Source organism: Notechis scutatus, chromosome 15 (genome assembly GCF_049901735.1).
Source record: "Notechis scutatus isolate UNSWTSFEM ecotype Mainland chromosome 15, rNotScu1.2, whole genome shotgun sequence".
In the NCBI taxonomy this organism is placed as follows: Eukaryota; Metazoa; Chordata; class Lepidosauria; order Squamata; family Elapidae; genus Notechis; species Notechis scutatus.
Genome location: NC_142023.1, coordinates 3,538,543 through 3,564,512, shown reverse-complemented (window position 1 = coordinate 3,564,512; position 25,970 = coordinate 3,538,543). Strand labels below are relative to the sequence as shown.

The 25,970-nt window shown below is 45.5% G+C and overlaps 4 protein-coding genes across 13 annotated transcripts in view; 2 read left to right on the top strand and 2 right to left on the bottom strand.

The window, feature by feature from the left end:
- The window catches only part of TRUB2 (TruB pseudouridine synthase family member 2), a 316,494-nt gene extending 311,345 nt beyond the window's left edge, over positions 1 to 5,149 (top strand). For 2 of the 3 annotated variants that reach the window (XM_087944082.1, XM_026689527.2), the window contains 2 exons: positions 2,978 to 3,114; positions 4,352 to 5,149. In XM_087944082.1, the coding sequence (XP_087800208.1) occupies positions 2,978 to 3,114; positions 4,352 to 4,620 (406 nt within the window). In that variant the 3' untranslated portion in view covers positions 4,621 to 5,149. Of the gene's footprint in view, positions 1 to 888; positions 1,646 to 2,977; positions 3,115 to 4,351 lie in introns of those variants that run through there. The other variant, XM_026689528.2, reaches the window with a different exon arrangement.
- COQ4 (coenzyme Q4) overlaps positions 1 to 25,970 on the bottom strand; it is a 143,395-nt gene that overhangs the window by 20,026 nt on the left and 97,399 nt on the right. Inside the window, exon 1 of one of the 2 annotated variants that reach the window (XM_087944083.1) lies at positions 5,766 to 5,890. The exons of the other annotated variant lie outside the window; for it this stretch is intronic. The gene's annotated coding sequence lies outside the window, so the exon portion shown is untranslated. Of the gene's footprint in view, positions 1 to 5,765; positions 5,891 to 25,970 lie in introns of those variants that run through there. 2 annotated transcript variants of the gene reach the window in all.
- SWI5 (SWI5 homologous recombination repair protein) lies at positions 5,204 to 12,192 on the bottom strand. The gene is made up of 6 exons (XM_026689530.2): positions 11,923 to 12,192; positions 10,030 to 10,334; positions 9,853 to 9,901; positions 8,508 to 8,626; positions 7,529 to 7,623; positions 5,204 to 5,899 (listed from the first exon to the last, which is right to left on the bottom strand). Exons 1-6 carry the CDS (start codon positions 12,001 to 12,003, stop codon positions 5,835 to 5,837), a joined length of 714 nt encoding a protein of 237 aa, XP_026545315.2. The 5' UTR covers positions 12,004 to 12,192; the 3' UTR covers positions 5,204 to 5,834.
- Positions 12,253 to 25,970, top strand: part of GOLGA2 (golgin A2) — a 31,559-nt gene continuing 17,841 nt past the window's right edge. Inside the window, exons 1-8 of one of the 7 annotated variants that reach the window (XM_087944055.1) lie at positions 12,253 to 12,325; positions 15,284 to 15,406; positions 17,656 to 17,736; positions 21,676 to 21,774; positions 23,600 to 23,640; positions 23,766 to 23,829; positions 24,806 to 24,865; positions 25,376 to 25,456. In XM_087944055.1, coding sequence (XP_087800181.1) covers positions 12,278 to 12,325; positions 15,284 to 15,406; positions 17,656 to 17,736; positions 21,676 to 21,774; positions 23,600 to 23,640; positions 23,766 to 23,829; positions 24,806 to 24,865; positions 25,376 to 25,456 — 597 coding nt within the window. In that variant the 5' untranslated portion in view covers positions 12,253 to 12,277. The remainder of the gene's footprint in view (positions 12,326 to 15,283; positions 15,407 to 17,655; positions 17,737 to 21,675; positions 21,775 to 23,599; positions 23,641 to 23,765; positions 23,830 to 24,805; positions 24,866 to 25,375; positions 25,457 to 25,970) is intronic. The other 6 variants (XM_087944056.1, XM_087944058.1, XM_087944057.1 and 3 more) reach the window with 6 other exon arrangements.

Genomic DNA, 25,970 nt, shown 5'->3' with positions numbered 1-25,970 from the left:
GCTTGCTGGTTTTCTGGCAGATGTTTCATTACCCAACTAGGGAACATCATCGGTGCGAGAAGAGAGGGGATGGGAGGAGGAGGAGGACTGTGGGGTCCTTGGTGTTCTCTGAGCTTGCTGGTTTTCTGGCAGATGTTTCATGACCCAACTAGGTTATTGCATCAGTGCTAGCGATGATGATACCTAGTTAGGGTTATGAAGCGTCTGCAAGAAAAGCAAGCTCAAAAGGATCTAGATTGGGAGGGGGGGAACCCTCTAAAATCTCCTTTCTACCTGAGGATTGTTAACACAAAATAAGCCCACTGAGAGCAGCTTTCGAAAGCGAAGACTTGAGGTGTGGTGGACTTCTTAGCGAAAGAATCTATATTGTGCACGCAAGTTTTAGACCACGCCAATTTCCCGCTGCCGGCCACTTGGTAGTTCTTGATTTATGACCATAACCGAGCCAGGAATTTACGGCTGTCAGTCACTGCAGTCGTATGGGTGAGGCCTCGCGGGATCAGATTGGAAGCCGCCACTGTTATGTTTACAACGGTCATTCAGTGAACGAATGCAGCAGCCGTTGAGCGAACGCATTTCTGGGCCGGAAAGAAGGAAAAAAAAACCCACTGGAAATGGGCAAAAGCTGATGGAAAAATTGGCAATCCGGGTGCTAAGTGCCCAAAATGCCTACCCGGGACCATGGGTGTGTACCCGTGCAGAGGTCGTAACTCTGAAAGAGTCGTAAGTAGCCCTGACGTAACTTCAAACATTCGTTAAGTGACTGTTCGTAAGTCGAGGACTCCCTGTCTTGAAATCCACAGGCTCTGGCTGGAGAGGCAGGAAGAAGGTTGGCCCGGCGAGGTGGCAACAGAGGCTCTCACCAACCTCCTTCTGTTTTCTTCGCAGGCCGCCTCCATCCCGCGGCTTCCTCCTGCGGCGTTGCTACAGCCTGCCCAAAGAGATCAAGGAGCCCGAGAGCGATGAGCCGCTGTGCTTCACCAAGAGCCGTGCCAATCCCCGCCACTGGACCATGCGGCAATCCATGGGCAGCGACCACCAGCAGCCCCTCTGGCGGGCCATGCTGATCAGCCTGATCCTTGCGGCCATCCTCCTCTGGTGCTATTTGCGCCCCGAGACCGAGGCGGATCGGCGGGCCGAAGAGTTCTTGCAATTCCTGCAGAACATGCCCCAGCAGGAAATGCCACCTTCCGTCCCTTTGGGAGAGGACGAGAAGAAGCCTTAAACTCGGGACGCGGGGGAAATCGGGAAGCCGTGCCGTCCTGCACCAAGTCAGGGGTGTGCAGGGTTTCACAAACCCCTCCTGGCAGGGCCGAAGAGGGAAAACGATCAAGAGACGGTGGATAAGAGTGAAGGCCGAGCTCAGAAAACGGCTCTTAAATCTAAAATAAAACGAACTGTGCCCAAGTTGGCGACGGCTGGGAATTGAAGTGGTCTGATCTCCTGTGTGGGTCCCAATTTATTTAAAAAAAAAAATGTGATTTAGTTCCCCCAAATTGCAAAATTTTCTCAGTTGGGAGATGAGGCTGAACGGTGGCAAAACATCATTTTTTTTGGAGGGGTGGATTGGGTGGGAAATGTGGTTTCAGGGCAGGAGTGACTTTCGCAGCATGTAGCAGAAATTAAAATAATTCCTATGTTCGAACCGAGCGTGGAGTCTTGTAAAAAAAAAAAAAAGGTGAAACACAGGGCCAGGTGGTAACCTGTAAAGTTGCGACCAATGCCAACTTGAATTAGAATAGAATGCTGCTGGAAGGGACCCTTGAAGGTTGTCTAGTCCAGCCCCCTGCTCAAGCAGGAAAACCTATATAACACTGCAGACTTTTATAACTCTGCTGAAACGGATCGTTTTAACTGGCGGCCACTTGACAGTCGTGGCTGCCATCACCTTTCCACAGCCTGGGACTGACGGGAAAAACAGAAGTCCAACATACACCTGGGGCACACCAGGTTAGGGAAAGCTGGCTTCTCACAACATAACACACACCCTTGTTACAACCCTTGTTGCTCTTGGCTCTCCTCCAGAAAATTCCAGTAGCTAATTCCAATTCTAACCGGGGCTTTGCTGTTGCACTCAAAACTTGGCACGATAAATAAAGAAAACCATGACTATTGGGGTTGTTGGGTTAAGTTAACCGGAGTTTTCCAGCAGGGAATCCAGGATCTGGGTTTGGAGGGTTGGGGAGGAGATGCGCATACTTCTTTTGGCATATAAATATTGCAGATAGCCTTTGCAAACAATGCAGATAAGTCTTTGACATGGGACCAGAATTTCCGTTGGTAAATAAGGTGGCTAAGAATCACTTTTACGTCCTTTTAGCCAGAGTTGCTAACCGAACCACTGCATTTGTTAACCGCTGTCCTCTTTAAATCCAGAAGTTTGGAGGGAAAGTGCAGAGAACAGCAATACCCAAATCCTGCAACCATTCTTCATATGTTTTAGTCTCCAGGCCTATAAGAAGATTAAAGCCCTGGAGACTAAAACCTACGAAGAACAGGTGCGGGATTTGGGTTTGGCTAGCCTAAAGAAGAATTAGGAGTGACATGATAGCAGTATTCCAGTATTTGAGGGGCTGCCCCAAAGAAAATGGGGTCAAATTATTCTCCAAAGCACCACATGGCAAGAAACAATGGATAGAAACTAATCGAAGAGAGAAGCAACCCGGAAGAACTTCCTAATAATGACGATTAACCAACAGCTTTGCCATAAGAAGTTGTGGATCACTGGAGGTTTTTAAGAAGAGACCGAACAGTTATGTGAACTGGTATAGGATCTCCTGCTTCAGCAGGGGGTTAAACTATAAGACCTCCAAGGCCAGGCCTCCCCCTGGTTTAACGAAGGGGGAAAAGTCCCGATATGTCATGTGACACCGTCAGTTTGACCCCCCTGCTGTCAAAGGACACCGGTCTCGCATCCCGGATTGGCCTGTTCCCAAATAATTATGCTTCTGTTTTTTTTATCCCCATCCCTTTCCAGGTGGGCTAACCTCGACCTGAAAACTCAAGAATCCTATGAGCTGGCGGTTAAAGGCCTAATTCGGCCGATGAACAAAAGCCCCCCTTTGATCACGGCAGTGCGATGCCTCCGTTTTGAACCGCCTGAATTCCAGCTGGGTATGGCCTTCTCTCTTAGTGGCGCGGTGGCCTAGAGGTGGAGCTCTTGCCTCTCACAATCAGAAGGCTGCGAGTTCAATCCTAGATAGAGGCAGATATTCTCTCTCTCTCTGGGCACAATGAGAATTTATCAGCTGAATATATAACTCCACCCTGGCAACAGGAAGGGCATCCGGCCAGAAAACACTCAGCTCCATTCAGTTTGCCCAGACTCCACCCCACAAGAGACTATGGGGTCATTGAAAGATGATGATGATGATTACTCTTAGAGTAAGGCAGACTGGTGCCCTTGTTTGATTTAAAAATAGGAAATTTAAGTTCCGGAAGCCCTCTTTAAATCTTTAAACTTTGTTCCCGTCACTTCAAACTGTAAAAAAAGATGGCTTTGGAAGGAATGAACGAGCGGTGGGTTGGATTGCTAGCGGGGTTGATGCAAAAATAATCAGCATTGCTTTAGAGTTAATCAGCATTTCTCAACCTTGGCTAACTTTAAAATGTCTGGACTTCAACTCCCAGAATTCCCCAGGCTGGGGAATTCTGGAAATTGAAGTCCAGACATTTTAAAGAGGCCAAAGTTGGGAAACGTTGAACTTAAATGATGGGACACCTGGTGATTCTTCACTTTGTCCACAGTACTGAATTTTCAGCAACATCAAAGGAAGGTGAAAATGCTGCAGTTAAAGGCAGAACCTACGTTCTGCTAAAATTCCTGATGCATCTAGTCAAGGAAATAAAAAGTGGGCCAATAAGAATGTTTTTTAACTCAAGAACCGAGTATTAAACCTGATTTACCAGAATTGGGCTAAAAAAGACAAAAGAATTGGAAGTTTTCCATAAGATGCCTAAATGGCTCAAAGATTATTTCTTTCTTAGCCAGGCCAGCCTGAAATTATTATTTTAGTCAACTGGAGGGAGAGGGAACACATGGCTTTTAGAGCAGAGGTCTCCAAACTTGGTAACTTTAAGACTTGTGGACTTCCAACTCCCAGAATTCTCCAGCCGGCATAGTTTACTCTTTTGTAATCCCCTTCCCTCTGCAATCTGCACTTTAGGAGGTTAAGAGAAAAAAGATACAGACACGGCTGGCTGGGGAATTCTGGGGAGTTCACAAGTCTTAAAGTTGCCAAGTTTGGGGATCCCTCCTTTAGAGACACATTCAACTCTCCAAGTGGTAATTATGAATTTACAACTTTTAAGTCTGGTTGAGCTACTGGCTTTCCTTTCCTGCCTTTCTTAGAAATTCACTGCTTGCACGAGAACCAACAGTATCTCCGCAAGATAGTTCACGAGATAGGGTTGGAGCTGAAGACCACGGCGGTGTGCAGCCAGGTGAGGCGGGTACGTGACGGCGTCTTTGTGCTGGACGATGCCCTGCTGAGGACGGAGTGGGACCTCCCAAACATCCAGAGGGCAATTTTGCAAGCCAAACAGAAAGTAGAAGCTGAACTTCACAACAGTTTTGCGCACCTGAACGCCAGGGTGGACGGTGAAAGGGAACAGATCTGACCCAAATCTCAAGAATATTGGGAAAAGCCGTGCGAAACATCCCAGAATTCCAATGTTTAGCTTGGATGAGGAGGTTCCAAGTTGGCTGGTTCCTCTCTAAAACTGTGCACAACGTACCAAGGATATTGCAATTTAAGGGGAGGAAGGAAGAAGGAGAAGAGATGAAGGAAGAGGGATGAGAATGGAAGGATGGAGGAAGGAGAGAAGGGATGGATGGAAGCAAGGAAGGAAGAAAGGATGGATGTAGGGAAGGAGATGAGAGAAGGAAGAATGATGGAAGAAAGGAAGGAAGATGATGGATGGATGGATGGATGGATGGATAGAAGGAAGGAAGGGATACTGTACCCAGATCCAGCACAGTAAAATTAGTTGTTGTGGCTGAAATTGGGCATTTCAAAGTAACAGATTGTTACTACTGTTGTGTATTTCAAACACCAACCGAATTTCTATTAAAATAAGCTATTTTGTTTCTTCCTCGCACAGAAATAAACCTTCTTAGCAGATATTGGTTACTAAATGGAACTCAAAAGGTTTGATCTGGTTTTTCAGTCTATGCCCTCATCTGCGGAATGCAGTGTCTGGATTTGAACGCAAAAACACATCCCTTTATTTCAGCGGCAGAGCTAAACCATCTCACAAATGCTTTTGAAATTTCACTTCCAAGCAAAAAAATTGCACTGTTTTTATAGACAATGTTGTTTCCTGTTCCAAAAGAGCAAAGTCCCTCACTCTTTTCAAAAGCTGTATTTGAAGACATTTCAGAGCATAGTTAACAATTCGTGACGATTTGGAGAGGATTCCACTTTTAAATCCAGCCCTCTTTGGGGGGGGAGAAGAAAGCAGGGCTGAAGTTGAATGCATCCAAGGCTGAAGGAAATTCCATTTCGATCATCAATGACCCTTGCAGCTTTTATACAATTAATACAACCTTTGCTATTTTTATGGTTTTACATTTTAGCCTGGTCAATTCTCACAACAAATAAGACCATTAACAATTCCTCAAGCCAGTGCAGAAAATTCTATTCTGTCCATCTCCAAATGGCAGTAGTCAGTTCAACAGCTTCTTCATTAAATGGGTTTTTTTTGCCCCCCCCCCAATTAAAGCTATAGTTTCGTTAACATTTCTGGGGGAATAATGAACTTACAGTGGTTGCCTTTTTACCACGTATTATATTTCCGCCGTCTAGGTGGTGTGTCAATGTTTTACATTCCTCCTAATCATTAAGGTCCAGGTCAAATTCGGGGTAGAGGTCTTTGGTGGTGACGCCCCTGATCGCAGCTAGGAGAAAAAGCACACAAAGAAGATTGTGTAAATGACGTGGAAAGAGAAAACACAAACAAGGCAGCAACTGCTTCCACAAACTCTCTGTAATTGGAAAGCTAGTCATATTAACAGAGTTGGAAGGGACTTTGTAGATCATCTAGTCCACCCAGGCAAGAGACCATTATTAATTTATATTTAATAAATAATAATAATAATAATAATAATAATAATAATAATAATAGGAAATCCTGAATTTATCAGACTTGAATACCGATTCTACAAAAAACCACCCTGCTTGGAACAGCTTATATCCTCCGATGCTACCTGAACAGTTCCTAGGTTAGGACTCGAGCTGTTGAGCTACTAACCAGCCCCAAAGTCTGTGAATCTCACTAAAGATTAAATAATAATAATAATAATAATAATAATAATCTACAAATAGAAATATAATGACTGTGGCAAAGGCAAGCAAGGGTAGTACCAATGGTAAAAGGTGCCTTGGGTGCAGTCCCGAAACAACTGGAGCACCCCTTGAACACAATCAGTGTCACTGACAAATTTGCCACTGGTTAATTGCAGAAAGCAGCTTGACTTGGAACAGCTTCCATCCGGCGGCGATCTCTATGACACCATCAAATATCCAGATTTGCCTACCCCAGGTTCTTGGTAAGGACTCAATAGGTAGACAAAAATGCCAAACCCAGCCTGAACATCCGGCTGACTGTGCGATGAATAATAATAATCCATCGAAACTACACAATTATGGATGAAGCATATCACAGCGATACCCATTGTCCTAGGGCCAGTTGGCACCATGTCCAAAATTTTTCCAAAACACATCAAGAAATTGCAGCTTTCTGCAATACCACCAGCGGAACGGCAAAAAAACTGTGCTACTCGGAACATTGTATATTTTAAGAAGATACTTAGGATGCTGGCAGCAACCCGTATCAACCATTAGCGCCAGTCAATGATATTTGTGATACATTTTTAAATGTTCAGTTGACCGAGTTTCATGTCTAATGAATATTGATAATGATGATAACAACAAAAAATAACAACAAAACTTTCTTGACTGGGTTCGTAGATTTTTGTGCATTTTCTTAATTTTGTGCCTCGGGGCTAATCATGACTTTTGGTGACCCTCTGGACAAGTCAGTAGAGTTTTCTTGGCAGCCTTTTATTTTATTTTATGTTTCCCTTGCCTTCTTTCTCCTAGACTGAGAGTATGACTGAGCTGGCCCCATGCAGAACTAAAACACACCGTTTCTTAGTTTGTAGCTCAGTGCCTTTAACAAGTCCACCAAACTCTCCCTCATAAAACTTAACTTTTGTTTAAAGACTAGCGTCTCTGCAACCCAGTTTTATGATTTCATGTCCCAGATTATTTTCCTTTCATTAATCCTATCATGTAAATCACTGGTGTTAAAGTTGCTTAAATTTGCCCTATGAGTCTGGAGAAATTGAGAAAACCCCGACTGCTTTAAGTTACTTTTCCCCAACAGCTGCAAGTCCAGATGTTGGTGTGCATCTTAGAGGCACCAGGCGGTGAAGGACAATGCTAAGTTATCTGAAGGAGAATGTTTAAAGTTTTTTTTTAAATGTACCTACACCCACCCAGTATGATTCTATATCAGTCCTTACCCAATCTACCTAAAAGCATTTGTCCAGTGTCTTTGATCTCGTTGTATTCATGAAGCAGAGTAATGTGATTTTCCAGTTCCTCCAGGCTGTATCCTCTGGAAAGAAAAAACCCAAGATCAGGAAAATTCAAGACAAACCAGATGTGTGATTCTTAAGAGCTGCTGGAAGAGGAACAAGATTCGAGAAAAAATATTTATGACTCCATTTTATATGTATTCTCCCGCTTTCTAGTAACCCCAGCCTTGCTTAAATTAATAACGTGTCAACCCCATTCCTGAGGTACTGTAATTTTAAAATAGTCCACTTTATTCACTAATCTGGCAATCAGGCTGTGCTGGGGTCATTCAATGGTTTTAGCCTCCTCCAGAGGCTAAAACATACGATGAATGGTTGCAGGAACTGGGCATGGCTAGTCTAGTGTAGAGAAACATCAGGGGAGACATGATAGCAGTCTTCCAATATTTGAGGGGCTGCCACAGAGAGGAAGGGGTCAAGTTATTTTCCAAAGCACCCGAAGGCCAGACAAGGAAGAATGGATGGAAACAAAACAAGAGATATTCAACCTGGAAATAAGGAGAATTTTTTTTCTGACAGTGAGGACAATCAACCAATAGAACAGAGGTTGCCTTCGGAAGTTGTGGGAGCTTCATCCCTGGAAGCTTTCAGAAATGGTGAAGGGTCTCCTGCTTGGGTGGGGGGTTGGACTAGATGGCCTACAAGGCCCCTTCCAACTCTTGTTCATCTATATCTGTATCTTTGTGAAAAACAGCCTCATAGAAACACAAAACTACAGAAGAAAAAGAGGTCTTTGGAGTTGTCCAGAGCACTCCGTTCTCCAAACAGTAGGTCTGGCCCACGTAAATGAACTCAACTTTCCTCCTGAAAAAGTTACTGTACTCAAGCTGCCTCTGCCCACCCATGCAATACAGCAAGTTGAAACGGGTCTCTTAGTGTACATAAAACATGTATAAATACATACTCGGTCTTGATTTGTGCTATTTCCTGATCTACAGCAAGTTCCTTGCGTTTTAGCTCTTCAATTTCGTGCTGCAAAATGTCCTTATCAGCAGGCGGGCAGCTCCTTGGAGGAGGAAGAACCTGTTGGAAGAGAGAAAGACAGATAATGTTAAATGTTTTTATGATTTCAGCACTGCGGTGGGGGTGTTGATGCCAAGAGGTTTTACAATCGCTTCAGAGCTATTGTGTTTCCCCTAAATAAGACCCTGTCTTATATTTTTTTGCCATAAAAAAAAGCACCAGGTCTTATTTTCGGGGGATGTCCTCCCGCCACTGAACAACTTCACTTGCATGGGTTGCCCCAGCCTCCTTTTCACTGTCAGAGGCCTTCAGGAATTTTTTTTCTGCAGCCGGCAAGGGCCTTCCTAAAGGCCTCTGAGGCCGATAACAGAACTCTGGATCAATCCAGAGCTTTGTTATCAGCTACCAAGGCCTTCAGGAAAGCCTGACCAGCCTTGCTGGCTGCAGCAGGTAAGGGTGCGAGGCCTGGCTACAACTGTCCAAAGGTAAGTAGAGCAGCTCCACCCCTTTCCCCACCCTAGCTTAATTTTTACCTGTGCACTCGAGTGGGCGGGATCTTAATTAGGGATTATATTGGGCGCAAGTGTAAAAATCAAGCTAGGACTTACTTTCAGGGTAGGTTGTATTTTCGGGGAAACGGTATCAGGGTGAGGTGGGGAATGAACACCATACAGAGCCAAAATCTACTCAGCCCTTTGTCGTATATATCTATTGCCAAGAAAATAGATGTTTACTCTGAAAAATGTTATTGCACCATACCTCCAGTTTTCCTGACAGTGAGATTGTCAAAATAATCATCTTTGGTTTATAAAAAAGAAGTTGAGATTCCAAGGCAACCTATTATTATAAGCAAAAGATTTGCATATCTTGCAAAAAGGCTCTTAGGTTGCAACCTGTCCCACTCGCTAAAAATCCAACCCAACCAATATATCATGGGTTTATAGCTTAGCGTTTTCTAAGAAAATTAAATCAAGAGTCTCCAAAAATGTTGATTTACCTTTAAAAAAATTGATACAATTTAGTTTTATGATTGCAAATAACGATATTGAGCCAATCAACAGGCGTACTCTTATTTTGACCTGTTGAATTTAACTTTTAGTCCCACTTGGTTTACAGCCCAGTGGATCCTGGCCATGTATCAAAATCACCCAACAGAAGTTCTTCTCAAGGAATCTGGGCTACAATTGTGGCTGCCAAAACTGCTTCCTACATTCCTGGAATGTCAGACCCATCTATCAATGCACATTATATAGAGGGATAAGAAATTTGATTTTATACACACTTACGGGAGATTTAAAGCTTGCGTTACAACTTCTACGGACTGTTTGAGGTGTCCTGAATTTAAAAAGAAAGAAAGAAGGTCAAGAAAAGAATTTAAAAGTTCTTCAAATGAGTCAGAACAAACCTGAATCCTCAGGTTAGCCAAGAAATGAATTAAAGTGCAAGATTTAAACCGCTCTTACCTCCATATTAAAGGTTGGGGGGAGATTTTCCCCCTTAATCCTAGGTTATGTTTGCCCCCTTGATTCAAAGGGGATTCATGTTCTTGTTTAGCCAGACTATTTTCCAAGTTGGTGGTAGAACTGCAATCTGGAACAACTTCCTTTTCCTTCTGCATCTGACGATTCATACAGTCGTTGGGAACAGAAAGAATAAATGGATTTTTGCAGCTCACAGTCATGCATGATTCATAAGCATCTTGTTCGCTGGGTTGCAGTCCAGAAACTGGAGATTGTTGGCTTATTCCTTGCAGGGATACATCTCTGTTCTGTCAAAGCGGCGACATAAAAAGATCACAATTTTTAAAAAAATTGGAACGATTCAAAAGTAAAACATCAGAAAACAATGGCCAACGTACAAGGGGCTATGACATAATAGTGAAAAGGGGCCAGCAAGGCAAACAGATTAAAAACCACAAACAGAAAGGTTTGTAGGAAATTGCAAGGCAAGCATTATACTAAAAACCAAATTTAGACTTTTTGTTAAAACTAGGAGTTAGTGTTAGGGATAACAGAAGTTTTGGAATAGCACTGACATCCATGATAAGATGGTGCTTTAAAAGTCAATGAAGGATTTCATGGGGTTAAATCGATATTGCGGATTCCTCAACTATTAGGCAAAATGTTGCACCCTTACAATAAAAAATAATTTATTCAATGTATTTGCTGCCCAACTTCCACCTTTTCCATCTAAAATAGAGCTAGAAAGGACCTTAGAGGTCTTCTAGTCCAGCCCCCTGCTCAAACAGGGGATCTTTACAGACAAGTGGATGTCCAGTCTCTTAACACAGCCCCTGGCTTTCTGGGGTTTTCCCCAGCACTTTCCTTTGTATTTGGCAAAGCACCTTGGAGATTCAACCCAGCAAGAGCCAAATATTCTGCCACGCTCCTTTAAGACATGCAACCTGCAGGATAGTGCAACTTGGATTGGGGCTTTGCAAACTTGGGGAGGCTCAACTCTAGGAGGAAAAACATGTTCTTTGATGAGGTCCCTTCCTACTCCTGTCCTTTGTGAGCCAACCTGATTGCCGAATGACTCAGTGGGAAGGGACCTGAAATACCAGCTTTGATCGCAGCCATCTGGCAGAGGTTGCCTTGCCTTGGTTAGCTAAGCCAGCTTTCAAAAGGATTGCCCCAATCATTTATTGGGGATTTCGAGCCTGTTGGGGAGGGGGGAAAGGTTAAAAAAGGGCATCTGCAATGCTGTGAAGATGCATCTTTAGGCTGGCTCCCCCTTTGGAAAACAAAAACCACCTGTCAGATGATTCGGCAAAACCACATGCATTTAAAATAATAATATAATAATAAAATTGTGGAAAGCAGCCCAACAGGTTGGACCTGATACTATCCAAAGGGAAGCCTAAAAATGAGAGTTTCCCAGTCCAGCTCAGCAAGCAGCTTTCTTCACAAAAAGCTCCTGGTTTTGGGAAGGAGGGTATTGCAAAGCTGCAACCCCTCTCCCCTAACATTAGTCCCCTGACCTTTTCAGGGCAAGGGGACTCCAGCTCCCATCTTTCTCCTGGGGATGATGGGAGCTGGGAGTCAGGTGATGGGAGTCAGGCTGGGGATGATGGGAGCTGGAGTGGGAGAAACCAGAAACCCCCACAGCCTCAGGAAAAGCTCCGCTGAGTCTCTAAGCTGCTGCTCTGAGGATGATGGGCATGGTGGCTCCAGGCTCTGGGTAGCTAGGGGTCCCCCACCCACTACCCACCAACCCCAGGTCCCATCATCCACAGCCTGATTCTGTTGGACTTCCCCCGCCTTTTCCCTTGAGACTTTTTAAATCCTTTTTTTAAAAAGCCCTTTCTCATTGCATCACTATACACCAGAAGAAAGAAGAAGCACAGATTCGCGTACGTCGTTGACAAAGAAAAAGGAAAAGAGCACAAACGCCACAGAAGGTCGGCCATTAGAGGCTGAAAGCAGAAGAGGGCGCATGCGCGTCCGCCGCGCTTGCGCGGAGCCAAACAGACGCGTCTCCAGCCAGCCCAGCCTCGGCGGGGCGGCAAAGGGCGGGGCGGCAAAGGGCGGGGCCTCCTTCCCATTGGCCCAACGGCGGCGGCGCCCCGTCCGCCTGTCAGCCCCGTCCCCGCGCGTGCGCAGTAACCGCGGCGGCCGACCTGGCCCGGTTTGCGGGTGGAGCCTCGGGCCGACCCAGCCGCGTCGCGTCGCGCCGCCTGCCGGGTTGACGTGGCTGGGTCCGGGCGGGGAGATGGCGGACGACAGCAGGCAGAACAAGCTGGCGGCGGCCAAGAAGAAGGTACAAAGCGGGGGACGACAGCGGGGAGGGGTGAGCGGCCGGGCCCGGGTTGCGTCCTGAGGCGGCGAGGCCTAGTCCCGGGCCTGGCCTGGCTTCGTCGGGGACCGCCCTCCGCCTCGGGGCCCCGTGGAGGGACGCCGCCGCCGCCCCGCCCACCCCTCCTGCCTTGCCTCTTTCGCCGCCCTCGCTGCAAAGCCCCATCCTCCTCAGACCTCCAGGCCCGGGGACTACAACTCCCAACCTCCCCTCCCCGCGGCCCTGATCGCTTCTGGGACCCGGGGGGTGGGTGGGGCGCAGGGGCAGGCTAATGGTCCCGGAGGTCTTCTGGGGAGGGTTAGCTGTAGGGTCATTTATCTTCCTTTGGAGAGGTGGAGGCTGATGGGATTTGTAGTCAAAGGTGGGGGGGGAGACCTGGGGTGGTGAGGGAAGATGTTTGGGGTAAAGGCGAGGGGGGTGTAAATCAGCCCCTCCTCTGGGATCCAGGAGATCCCTTTGCAAACCTGGGAGAAAACCACTGGGGGGGGGCCTGATGGGAGTTGTAGTCAAAAGGGGTGGGGTGGGGGGCGAGTCCCGAGTTTGGGGGGTGCTTCTGTGGGTGCCTGCAGAAGTTATGTTGGGGTAACTCTATCTTGTAATGGAGGCTTGCAATGAGGGAGAGACCCTCCCCATAAATCAGCCCCCCCCTGGGATTTTAGTAGATCCTTTTGCAAATCTGGGAGAAAAGAGGGGCTTGGAAAAGAGGGGAGGGGGCTTTTTTGCAAAGACACTTCCGTGCCTTCTTGGGGACTAAAAGTTGGATGCACCCCTTCCCTTTATTTGCCCCTTTGCAAAGATGCGCCCTCCCCCATAGAGGGGGAGGAGGACAACAAACCATCAATGTGATTTAGCAGAAGGGTGGAATCCAAGTGGATAGTTTCAGGGAGGGGGGGGGAGGTAAATCTGCTTTTGCTTAAAATATTCCCTTTGTTGTGGGGATTTGGGGTGAGGCCACAGAATGGCAGCCTTTTAAGCATCAGACAGAGGTAATCCTCAGCTTACGACCACATTTGACACCAGAATTCCCATGGCTAAACAAGGGGGTTGTTGAGTGAGTCACATACAATTTTAAGAACTTTTTTTGTGTGTGTGCCAAGGTTGTTAATCAAATCGCTGCTGTTAAGGGAATCCAGTGAATTCCCCCATTGACTTTGATTCTGGGAAGGTATTTTAAAGTTTAGAATCTGTCCCCAAATTCCCTTCCCGCGCCTGAATTATTGTAATAATTTTTGAGGGGCAGATGTTGTTCCTTCCCCCCTCCTCCTTACATATAACCATCTCCTATACAGGTCGTCCTGGACTTATCACGGTTTCTTTACCATTCAAAGTTACAACGGCACTGAAAAAAGGGACTTAAGGCCGTTTTTTCACAGTTACGACCTTTTGCAGCATCTTTTGTGGGATCAAAATCAGGTGATTGGCAACTGGTTCACATATATGGCCGTTGCTGTGTCCTAGGGCCATGTGATCCCCTTTTGTGACCTTCTGACAAGCAAAGTCAATGGGGAAGCCACATTCACTTAACACCCATGTTACTAACTTATCAGCTGCAGTGATTCACTTAACAGCTGTAAGAAAAGTTGTAAAAATGTTGCAAAACTCACTTAACAAAGGTCTCACTTAGCAATGTAAATGTTGGCCTCAATTTTGTGGGTCATAAGTCAGTTTTAGCTCTTGAAGGTGTTCGTGGCTAAATCAGCATACCCTGAAACCTAAATGGCCTGTAAGCCAGATGAAACGTCTATCAGGTGAGAGTTTTGCATGCCGAAAACTCCAGGCGTTTTTTTCCAAATTTCCTGGATAAAAGAGACGGCTGTCCATGGCACGTGCTGACTTTGTGGCGTTTAGGAAGAATGCTTCTTTCATGAGGTGCCTTTTGGGTGGCGCTTTCTTTCTGAAATAAAGGCAGGATCATCTGGAATGCCTTGAAAACCAACCCTAGCGTGTGGTTCTAAAAACTAGCCGTTGAAATTGGTTACGATAACACCGAGATAGTAAAATTTTCTCCTAGTGTGGAGATCAACTAAGATTAGCTCCCAAGCTGTTTAATCATGTGTGACCTGCGTGGGTGGCTGACTTGTCTATGCAGGGCAGCGGATTTTAGGAAATAATGAATATTTTGGCCTGGTTTTATAGAGTAGAACTCTAAAAGACCTGGAATATTTATTTTGTTGAAGGTACAGTATGAAAAGTAGAGACTTTTTGATTCGACTCTCTGTGGGTCATAGTGAATTTCTTAACTTGCTGCCTGGCTATTGAATGTAGCTGGTGAATTTCATTCAGTTTGGTGGGTAAGAACTTACCCCAATGCTAAATTATCACTGGAGGTTTTAAAGAGATTGGACAGCCATTTGCTTGGAATGGTATAGGGTTGCCTGCTTGAGCTGGACTAGAAGACCTCCAAGGTCCCTTCCAACTCTGCCAATCTAATAGCTAACAAAAAGGTTATATGAGAATATGAAGTAAATGCTTGCAAAATTTGGATTGAATCGTAGTTTCACATGTTGGGGGAGGCTGTTTGAAGACTTATGTTGATTCCTCTATAAGCCTGTTTTATAAGTTTCCAAATATATATATGGGTATTTTTTCCTTGCCACTTTTGCTAGGAATGAAACAGGAAACTAGCTTGTGAAAGGGTGCAACCACATCAGTAGAAATGTTAAAATGTCACCTAACGGAAACTAACGGATTAGGAGATCTAACATTACAAGCAGTTTTTCAAACTGTAGGGACCCTGTAGTATCAACTCAGGGAAAATCACCTGAATAATCAGTCGATTCGATCCATTTCCTCCTCTTCCCGAGGGTACCATGTTTGTTTTTTTTAAAAAAACCTTTCTTTGCCATCTTTTACTTTTGCATGGAGACTGTTCCAACTTCAGCTTAGATTAATTTCAAACCTTTCAACCTTTTTTTTTCTCAGCTGAAAGAATATCAGCAGAAAAACAGCCCTGTGTCCACAGCGGGGGCCAAAAAGAAACGGAGAGGCAAAGAAGCAAGCCGCCCAGAGACGCCTGTTAGTGATGGAGTACAATCTCCTGAAAACGTAAGTATTCTCTTCTGCCACGTTCTCCAGTGTCTGTTGCTTCCTGGATTCTGCTTCAAGCAGAGCATGGCTGGTGCAGGAATTCTGGGAGCTGACGTCCATAGGTGGTAAACGGGCTGTAATTACCTTTCTCCTGCTGCACCAGAGAGAGTATCTTAGCTTACTGCACCTGTGTATGGTTTGCTACTTGCACAGTGGCAGATAGGACGGCACTCCAGAGGGTAAACGTCATTGCCCAGAGGATCATTGGTTGCCCTCTTCCCCTCTTTGGAAGAGCTTTATAGCTCCCGCTGCCTTAAGAAAGTTCAAAACATCCTCAAAGATCCATCTCATCCTGGGCTCCCTTTTTTTGAACTATTACCATCTGGCAGACGGTACAGGAGAATAATAAAATAAAAAAAACAAGGACAAAATAGGCTGAAAAACAGCTTCTACCCCAGGGCAGTAACTCTATTGAATTCTACTGTATAGTGCAATACTAATGCAATATCGGGGTTTTTCAATTCAATGTATAGAATGTGAAGGATGTGTGTTTATGTTTATTTTCATAGTCGTAATGTACGCTGAAGGTGGTGTTTGATTTCATTGTACGAGGTGCAATGACAATAAAGTAAACTAAACTAAACTCAGCTACCAATGCTGAGCTGCAGATCTCCAGATGAACTATTATCTTGTAGCGAAGGTGAAGACAGGTCCTCTCTACCTGTCTTGGATACCTGCTGAGATCTTGGCCATCTAGCCTACTTCCAGATGGGAGTTTTTAACCCTGTGTTAAAATCGGATTGTAATTTTAGTATAGTTAGACCAGATGTCTCCAAACTTGGCAACTTTAAGACTTGTGGACTTCCAGCTGTGCTGGCTGAGGAATTCTGGGAGTTGAAGGTCGCAAGTCTTAAAAGTTGCCAAGTTTGAGGATCCCTGAGTTAGACCATGTATAATTGACAGACTGGATTTTATCATAGATTTTAGTTATTTATTATTTTATACTAGAATTTTTAGTTGTATATTTACTGAGCGTTTTTATTTGTTCTGGTCTCTGGTCTATGGCTGTAATAAACTGAATGGATTGGTTGAACCTTGTGCAATCGAGCCAAGGACAGGTAGTCCTCAGTTTGCAGCCACAAATAAAAGCCCCAAATTTCTGTGGCTAAGCTTTTTACGACTTTCCTCGCCACACTTGTTAAGTGCATCACTGCAGTCGTTAAGCTAGGAGCATGGTGGTTAAGGGAATCTGGCTGCCCCGTTGAGTTTGCTTGTCGGAGAGTTTCAAGAGGTTGATCACATGACCCTGGGGATGCTGCCACCGTCATAAATATGAGCCAGTTGCCAAGCGCCTGAATTTTGACCGTGTGGCCACAGGGATGCTGGAATGGTCATAAGTGTGAAAAATGGTCAGAGGTCACCTTTTTCAGTGCCGTGGTAGCTTAGAACAGTCACTAAATGAACTGTTGTAAGTTGAGAACTACATATATGTGTTTCTCTCTTCTTCTCTCTCTCTGTTTTCTGTCTCCTCCCTCTTTTCTCTCTCCTCCCTCTCTTCTCTCTCTCCTCTGTTTTCTGTCTTTTTCCTCCCCCCTCTCTCCACTCTCTCTCCTTACTTTCTGTCTTTCTTCTCCCTCTCTCTCCACTCCCTCTCTCTCTTTCTCCTCTCCCTCTGTTTTCTGTCTTTCTCCTCCCTCTCTCTCCACTCTCCTTACTTTCTGTCTTTCTCCTCCCTCCCTCTTTTCCTCCCTCCCTTTCTTTTTTCTTTCTCCACTCCTCTGTTTTCTGTCTTTCTCCTCCCTCTCTCTCCACTCTCTCTCTCCTCTCCCTCTTTCTTCTCTCCTGTTTTCTGTCTTTCTCCTCCCTCCCTCCCTCTCTCTCCACTCTGTTCTCTCTTTCTCCTCCCTCCCTCCCTCTCCTTCTCTCTCTCTCCTTCCCCCCCCTCTCTCTCTCGTGTTAAGAAACTACATACAAAACTATAAGAACGAACCTTTGATTTTAGAGTTGCGTCCTGGCAAGTCAGAATAAAAATGCTTCCCCTTTGAATTTGCCCTCCTCAACCGGAAAGAAATCCCCTGCCTGCGAGTTCCAGCGTCTCCAGGGGCCCCTGCTTGTCTTCTTCGCTTTTCCTGCCGGGCTTCTTGGTCTCGTTCCTTTCGCTGTCGGGGGAATCGACGTTCTGTCCTCTTTTTTTTTTTCCCCTTTCTCCCATTTTTTTCCTTTTTCTCAGCTCTTTCTCTTCCCCCTTTTCTCTTTTGCTCCTGTAGATTGAGAACCTTCTGAAGGTGCTGGTGTCCGACTTTAACGGCTCCAATGGGGTAGCCATACCTTCCTTGGACAAGTGGAAGGTGAGGCAGCTTCCAGAATCAGTCCGGCTGGGCTTACTCTCCAATCCCTACCGTCTGCTTCCAAGCCGGGCTGAGCCCGTCGGGCCGTGTTTGGGGGGTGGGGGGGGACGTTGGTAGGCTGCAGAGCCTCTGGGAATGTCCTTGTGGCCTCGTTCGTGCAGCGTTATTTTTAACCTCCTGCTTTCCCCCTCTATTCCTCTGTGCATGCAGTTCCTTAACCAGGTTCAGATTACCAGGCAGAGCAGCTGCTTTGAAACACACGCTGTCCTCGACTTATGTCCGCAGTTGAGTCCGTTAGGGGAAACATTTGTTAAGGGAATTCTGCCCTGTTTTACTATTTCTCTTGCTGCAGTTCTTAAGTCCAGGGTCTTCAAACGTGACAGCTTTAAGGCTTGTGGACGTCAACTCCCAGAATTCCTCCTCCTCCAGTCATGTTAGCTCAGGAATTCTGGGAGTTGAAGTCCACAAGTCTTGCCAAGTTTGAAGACCCTTGTGATAGATGATAGATAGATGATAGATACATACATAGATAGATGATAGATAGATGATTGATAGATGATAGATTGATTGATTGATAGGTAAAGAGGTAGGTACGGGGAGAGGGAGAGAGAAGACAGACAGACAGACAGACAGACAGACAGATGATAGAACAGGGGTCTCTAGACTTGGCAGGTTTAAGACCTGTGGATTTCAACTCCCAGAATTCCTCCTCCTCCAGTCATGTTAGCTCAGGAATTCTGGGAGTTGAGTCCACAAGTCTTAAACCTGCCAAGTTTGAAGACCCTTATCTTAAGTGAATGGCTCCAGCTGTCAGTCACCCAGTTAAGTGGGTGAATCATGTGACCCCACAACCGTCATAAATACGAACCAGTTATGAAGCCTCTGAATGTAAACCACGTGACTCTGGGGATGCTACAACAGTCGTCGGTCTGAAAACAACGGTCCTGATTCACTTTTTTCAATCCCGTTGTGACTCCCGACGGTCACTAAACCATTGTGAGTTGAGGACTACCTGTAAATAGCAGGCATCTTGGCCAGGGAGAAACCTGTCTGCCATCCCCACTACTTTTCCAATCAACTTCCCTTCCCAAGGCGAGGTTCTCCTTAAGGAAGTGTTGTTGGTCACCGTGAGTCACCAAAAGGGCTGGACTCTTTGAGATTCTTGCCTACCCCTCCCCTTCCCTAGAAACACCTCCCTAAAATGGGTGCATTCCTGTATATCTGGAATTCGGATTGTTCACAGGAGGGAGGGAAGAAGGATGTGTGTTTCCCATAACTCCCTAAATAGGAGCCGGTTGCCAGGCACCTGAATTTTGAGCCAGTGACCTTGATGACATTGCAACGGTCGTAAGTGTGAAAAAAATGATCCTAAGTCCCTTTTTTTCCAGCAGTGTGGCAACTGGTCGCTAAACAAACTGAACGTCAAGGATTACCTGCGCATGTGCCAGAGGAGTAGCTTGTGTAGAGTCAATTTCCTTTTTTTTCCCTTCAGACTTCTCTCCTTCCGAATAGAATAGAACAGAGCAGAGAAGAATAGAATAGAATAGAATAGAATAGAATAGAATAGAAGATAGGATAATATAGGAATAGAATAGAATAGAAGATAGGATAATATAGGAGTAGAATGTAATAGAATAAAAGATAGGATAATATTAGAATAGAATAGTATAGAATAGAAGATAGGATAATATAGGAATGAATGGAATGGAATGGAATAGAATAGAAGATAGGATAATATAGGAATGGAATGGAATGGAATAGAATAGAATAGAAGATAGGATAATATAGGAATGGAATAGAATAAAAGGATAATATAGGAATGGAATGGAATGGAATGGAATAGAATAGAATAGAATAGAATAGAATAGAATAGAATAGAAGATAGGATAATATAGGAATGGAATGGAATAGAATTCTTTATTGGCCAAGTGTTACTGGGCACACAAGGAATTTGTCTTGGGGTGCATATGCTCTCAGGGTACATACAAAGAAATAAAATACATTCATCAAGAATCATAAGATACAACACTTAGTGATAGTCATAGGATATTAAAAAAGCAATCAAATCATACTCGGAAACAAAAACAATTATAAAAATGAAACAAAACAATCATTCCTAGCAGGCATGTGACTGTAGTAGGCGTAGCTTTCATTCCCCATGCAAATATTGCAAGACAGGGCCTGCCCCGTAAAGAGTGTGTTGGCTGCAGAGCATTCCTCTCTTCAGGAGGACAGAGCAGCAGCTACCAGCACCATCTCCTTCCGAGAAAACACGGTTCCGGATTGCATTGACAACTGACCCCCTGATAGCTGATCTAACCCTCTTGTTTTGTTTTACAGTGGGGGCAGGAAGGAGCAGCTTCCTGCCTCTTCTTCCCTTGGTGATAGGCCTGGCCTAAACAGTCCAAACAGACAGTGAGGAAAGTGCAAGTAAGCCTCAACTTACAACAGTTTGCTTAGCGACCGTTCAAAGTTACGATGGCACCGGGGAAAAAAGTGCCTTAGGACCATTTCTCACACTTATGGCCATTGTAGCATTCTCCTGTGGTCCCCGTGATCAAAACGTGGACACCTGACAAACCGGTTCATATTTATGATGGTTGCAGCATCCCGGGGTCATGGGATCCCCTTTTGCGACCATTTCCCAAGGGAAGCCAGGTTCATTAAACTATCAGGTGCAACAATTTGCTTAACAATTCACTTCACCAACGTCTCGCTTAGCCACGGGAATTTTTTTGGCTCAGTTATGGTCGTTAAGTCGAGGACTACCTCTTATCAGAATTGGTTAAAACAGAGAAGCTGCTGGCATACAATCTTGTTTTTTTTTAACCAGGGAGCTATCGGCCCTGGCATTCTGCTTGAGATTGTTTCTTGCCTTGGGTCGTCCGTTTAAAGACCTTGTCCGAAAGAGCATGAAACGGAGCAACATTTTCAAATCAGGAAGCCTGTGATTTTGGCAGTGTGTCCCCACATCTCTCGGAACAGGCTGAAAGTCCCTGCTAGGATTAAATGCTCCACATTATTTTAATGGCAAACTTCATGATAGCAATATTCCAGGATTTGAGGGGCTGCCACAAAGGGGGTCAACTTATTTTCCAAAGCACCAGAAGGCAAGATAAGAAACAACGGATAGAAGGAGAGAAGCAACCTGGAATTAAGGAGGAATTTCCTGACAGTGAGGAGGACAGCGGAACAGCTTGCCACCGGAAATGGTGGGTGTTCCATCACTGGAGGTTTTTAAGAAGGGACTGGACAGCCACGTGCCTGAGATGGTATAGGGTCTCCAGCTTGAGCAGGGGGCTGGACTAGAAGACCTCCAAGGTCCCTTCCAGCTCTATTTTGATTGATTGATTCACCTGCATGATAGCAATGCCCTGTAAAGAAGAGAACGTTCTCCATTCAGGCCCCTCTCAAATTCACTCCTCCTTTTGTTCATTTAAGTGGAATTTCGTTCATGAATTTGTTGAGGCTGAATGCAGTTCCCCCTCCTGTTGAGTTCCTTTATTGAATTACCTGTTCATAAAATTCAGGTTTCCAGCGAGGTCTAACAGCCCAGGTTCCTGGTGATTGTCCACTTAGGTTGCTTTGACAGGCAATTCTGGCAATTCCCCACCCCCTTCCATGCAGGCTACTGAATCACTGATGAATTATGTTCCTTTTTTTTTTTTTTTTTTTGCTTGTTGCTGTTAAAATAAAAGCAGTTTTAGCCACATTTCACTTCCGCCTAACTTAGCAGCCCTCCGAAGCGGCAGGCTTAGTCTGTGGAACCTTAGCTTGGGGCATTAAGAGGATTGGGGTTTGGGGTTTTTTTTTTAATATATTAGGATAATCTTTTGTGGGACAGGTTCCCAAGCGAAGCCATGCATCACTGCCCTCATCTGCTTCCTCCCCACCCGCCCAGTGGGTTTAATCCTTGTGGTGTTGTGTGTTTTCTGACAGGCCCATAACGATGGCGACATAGCTGCTGGCGTCTCCTTGCTGTCTAACAGCAAAGACATGTCTGCTTGTGTTGCTCCAAACCTCGAGCAGCTGTCACAGGTTGGTGAACATCCACTTCTCCCCGGTAGTCCTCGACTTACACAGTTGAGCCCAAACTTTCTTTTCCGAAGTTCTAAGTGAGATTTGTGTCCCATTTTGAAATCTTCCTTGCCACAGTCATTCAGTGAATCCCTGCAGTGGTTAACTTAGTCACCTGGTTGTTAAATGAATCGGGATACTGCAACAGTCATAAATATGAGTCACTTGCCAAGAGTCTGAATTTCGATCCCCTGACCACGGGGATGCTGCAACCGTTGTAAGTGTGAAGATCAGTCATAAATCACTTTTTTTTCAGGGTTCTTATAATGTTGAATGATCACTAAACGAACTGCTGTAAATTAGGGCTACCTGTCATGCTCCTGTTGTTGTCCGATTCCGAGGGAGAGGTGGAACAGCTGACGGAGTGGGAGCGTGGCTCCGGTGGCTGTGGAGGAAACTGGGGAGGGGCACAGTCTGGCTGGGCATTCAGAGGAAGACCCAAGCCCACCCCCTCTTCATCCTAGGGCATGCAGGGAGGAATGGAGAAGGGAGCAACATGGGTTACGGGGGAGAAAAAGGCCCTGATTCCCTTCATTAGCTGCAGCTGGGGAAACAGGATAGAAGGGGCATTTGTGCACAGAATCTTCCTGGAAGCAAAGCGTGCATTATGTTTGTTTGTCAAGTCTTATCTGGGTTCTGGCGTCCTCCCAACTTTGTGTGTTTGTTATCTTTTGAGTTCTGCAATTCCTTATCCTGCCCTGTCTTGTTAATTGCTGCAGCGTGGTTTGTGTTGGTGTTTATTTATAAGTTATATGTACTTTGGGTTCGGACTAAATTTCTTCCCTTTAAAAACTGCTCTTGGGAGAGTTTTTTGCTCCAGCCAATGATAACTGGACATTGGGGGCCAAGTTGGAGGAATTAAAGGGACTTTTGTGACTTTGTTGCTTTTGTGCCACGCCCTTTGGGTCATCACACTACCTGTACTTGATAAGCTAGAGACAAGTTCCCCGAAGATGGGCTCCGAAAGCTTGGAAGACTAAACCTCTGGTCCCAGGGACCGACCCAGATTGGATCCTGCAACATTATCCTGGGACACCATCCACCTTCTTTTGTGAAGGTCTCTGTGATGACCTGGGGCACAGAGGCAACAAAGGCAGCTGACCGTTCAAACCTCCCCTTTTATTGCTCCAAATTGCCCCCAATGCTCCCCATCTCAGAGCAAAGTAATCACACACACACACCTCCAGCAGCCCCTGGCTGCAAGTAATCCAGCACCAAGTTGTGAGCACAACAGCTGCAAAGCAAGAAACCCAACAGGGCAAGTTGGGGAGTCCAGGAAGCAAAGGAGCAAGGCAGTCATTCCAGAAAGCCGGAAAGAATGCAAGGAATCCAGGAAAATTCAAATGTCGGCACTCGACCCTCTTATGAATTCAGCGTTTGTTCCCTCCCCGCAGCGTCTCCTCAAGTCTCAGTCCCCAAGCGTGCTTTGTGAAGAGGGGCAGGATGCTCTTCTCCCGAGTAGTTCTCAGCTTCTCTCTCAGGAGGGGATGGTCCTTGCTCATCACCTGGCCTCTGTCTCGTGTTCACTGTTTAACTTCTCTTGGTCATTCTGCCTCCCCTTCCTCCCTGCCTATAAGCCGTCCCAATCCTGAAAGGCTCTGGCCTGACTGGGCCTGCTCCTCCCCATTGGCTCCAGTTCCAGCTCATCTTCCTCCGATTCAAGCTCCGACATGGGCATGACAGTCTCTCTGCATCTACCTTTATTTATTACCTGTATTTACCTCTTTGAAGTATAATCTCGTGGCTTAATCGCGCGTCTCTCTCTCTCTCTCTCTCTCTTCCACAGATCGGTGACACTGATCATAACACTGTGTTGGACGAAAATAGGTGAGAGATGTTTCTTTGGTTTCACTTTCTACAACAGAAAGTCTTTTCTCTCCGCTCTTTTCCTGGCCACCGAATAACAGACGAGCGATCCCAGCTTCCTTATTAACCCCTCGTCTCTCCTTTAGGTCCCTCTCGACGACGGAGAGCCTCCGCAAACTCTCTGAGCAGCTGAACGGCATGGTCAGCCAGGTAAGAAGCCATCTTTGACTTTTGAGCTTATTTCTTTTATGTAAAATGAAATCTCAGAAACAAACCTTGGAGTTTGGGGTCTTTGGTGCCCTCCAAGCCGGGTTGTTTCCTTGCAGACGTTTCACAACCCAACTAGGGAACATCATCAGCGCTAGAAGGTAGCACTGGGTAGAAACTTGCTCCCCTCCAGCACTGATGATGTCATCTAGTTGGGTCGTGAAACATCTGCAAGGAAAGAGCCCAGCTCAGAAAGCACCAAGGACCCTAGTTCAAGTCCAATATTCTCTTTTCTTGAAACTTATAAGGATTCCAGATAATCAGAGTTAGGGCAGCTTGACAGTGAAACAATAAAGCAGTTTTGCCACGGGGGTCTGTGGGAAACGTGGGTGGAAAAACATTTTCAAGGCTTATCTCGGGGGGTCTTCAAACTTGACAGCTTGAAGACTTGTGGACTTCAACTCCCAGAATTCCTCCTCCGGTCATTTTAGCTCTGGAATTCTGGGAGTTGAAATCCACAAGTCTTAAAACTTGCCAAGTTTGAAGACTCTTGGCTTATTCCTTTTCAGGAAAAAAAAAAAAGCATTTAAGTAGAGATTGGATCCATGAAAATAGAACAATATTGGAAGGAGAAGGGAATTGGCACAATCAATCTGTCTGTCTTCAGGGCTCTGAAATCATCTTCTTCTTCTTCTTCTTCTTCTTCTTCTTCTTCTTCTTCTTCTTCTTCTTCTTCTTCTTCTTCTTCTTCTTCTTCTTCTTCTTCTTCTTCTTCTCCTTCTCCTTCTCCTTCTCCTTCTCCTCCTCCTCCTTCCTCCTCCTCCTTCTCCTCCTCCTCCTCCTCCTCCTCCTCCTCCTCCTCCTCCTTCTCCTTCTATGGGCTAGAAACAGCCAGTCATGCTCCCATACAAATTACCTTGATCAACCTGTGGAAACAGAATCCAGATCCTTATTGCGACCCTTAACCTTTCTTTTGCAGACTACGACTTACATCAACGGAGAAAACATCATGCCCTCTGCAGACATGAAAGAGATGGCGGTAGGTCCACCCTTCCAGCTGTCCCGTTAGCCATTATTTTGTAACCAATCCCTCCACGATGTGTCGGCCACATACTGCAGCTCCTACAGTGCCTTTAAGGAACATGCTGGTTTGTGGGAATTCTGGGTTTTTCCTTCCCTGCTAGAAGAGCTTGGCTTTGAGCTCAAGAGATATGTCCCCTTGGCAGGGGAAAAGGCGTAGAATTTGGACCAACATTTCAGCCCAGTCTCACAAACTGGACTTTTCAAGGTTGCATAGCTTGGTTGACTGCCTTGACTTTGAAATGGGAGTGAAGTTTTTAGGAAGTTTTTAGGGAGTGAAGTTTTTAGTATGTGTTTCAGAGGAAGATGGGTTTGGGGTTCATTTGTTGAGGAGAGGTTGCAGAAAACTACTGAATTTTTCCCTCTTTTAAAAAAAAAAGTGTTTTCCCTTTTTTCTCTCTCTCTCCTTTTCTTCTCCTCCTCCTCCTCCTCCTCTTCCACCTCTGGCTGTCTGCATGTGCCCCATCAGACTCGTTACCAGGAGCTGGCAATAGCTTTTGACTCCAGCAATTTAACAAACAAACAACTCAATGCAGAGATAGAGGAATTGGTAAGGAACCTAACTAGATCGACTGATTTGGCTTTGGCTGGCTACTCTTCTCTGCTCTCTGGGCTCCTGTAAGGTCCTCCATCCTTTCACTGTGCCACAAGACAAGGTGTGCAGTGTGCGTTCCTATGAATCAATTAATTGGCATCCTTCAACAGTCACTGTCCTGTTTGGAATTCAGGAATCCCAATGAAAACTTCGTTCAGGGTTACGTTTCCACACCCAGCCTGTGTGTGAAAAGTTCATTGGCTGATTGCTGACTGAGTATCTCCCCATTAGGTCCTACCGGGCCTAATTTGACATGGAGGTCAGCAGGCAATTCGTTCAGCCCCCACCCCCGGTTGGAGATCAAGTTGATCCCAACCTTAGTCTCTGACAGGTTAATACTATTAAGAGTTTCATCATCCATGGAAGTCAGTTCTTCAGCCCTTTAGTAGCAGAGCTGTCAGAAAGGGCCAGCTTGGAGGACAGGCAGAGATATTTGCCAGGAGAGAAATTTGCCACAAAATCAGGAAGG

Coding starts and splice junctions, on each gene's coding strand:
- SWI5 (XM_026689530.2), bottom strand. CDS start 12,003: ATGCGCCCTCTTCTGCTTTCAGCCTCTAATGGCCGACCTTCTGTGGCG. Junction 10,335..11,922: donor CCTTTTTCTTTGTCAACGAC/GTACGCGAATCT, acceptor CCGCTTTGACAG/AACAGAGATGTATCCCTGCA. Junction 7,624..8,507: donor ATAGCACAAATCAAGACCGA/GTATGTATTTAT, acceptor TTTTCTTTCCAG/AGGATACAGCCTGGAGGAAC.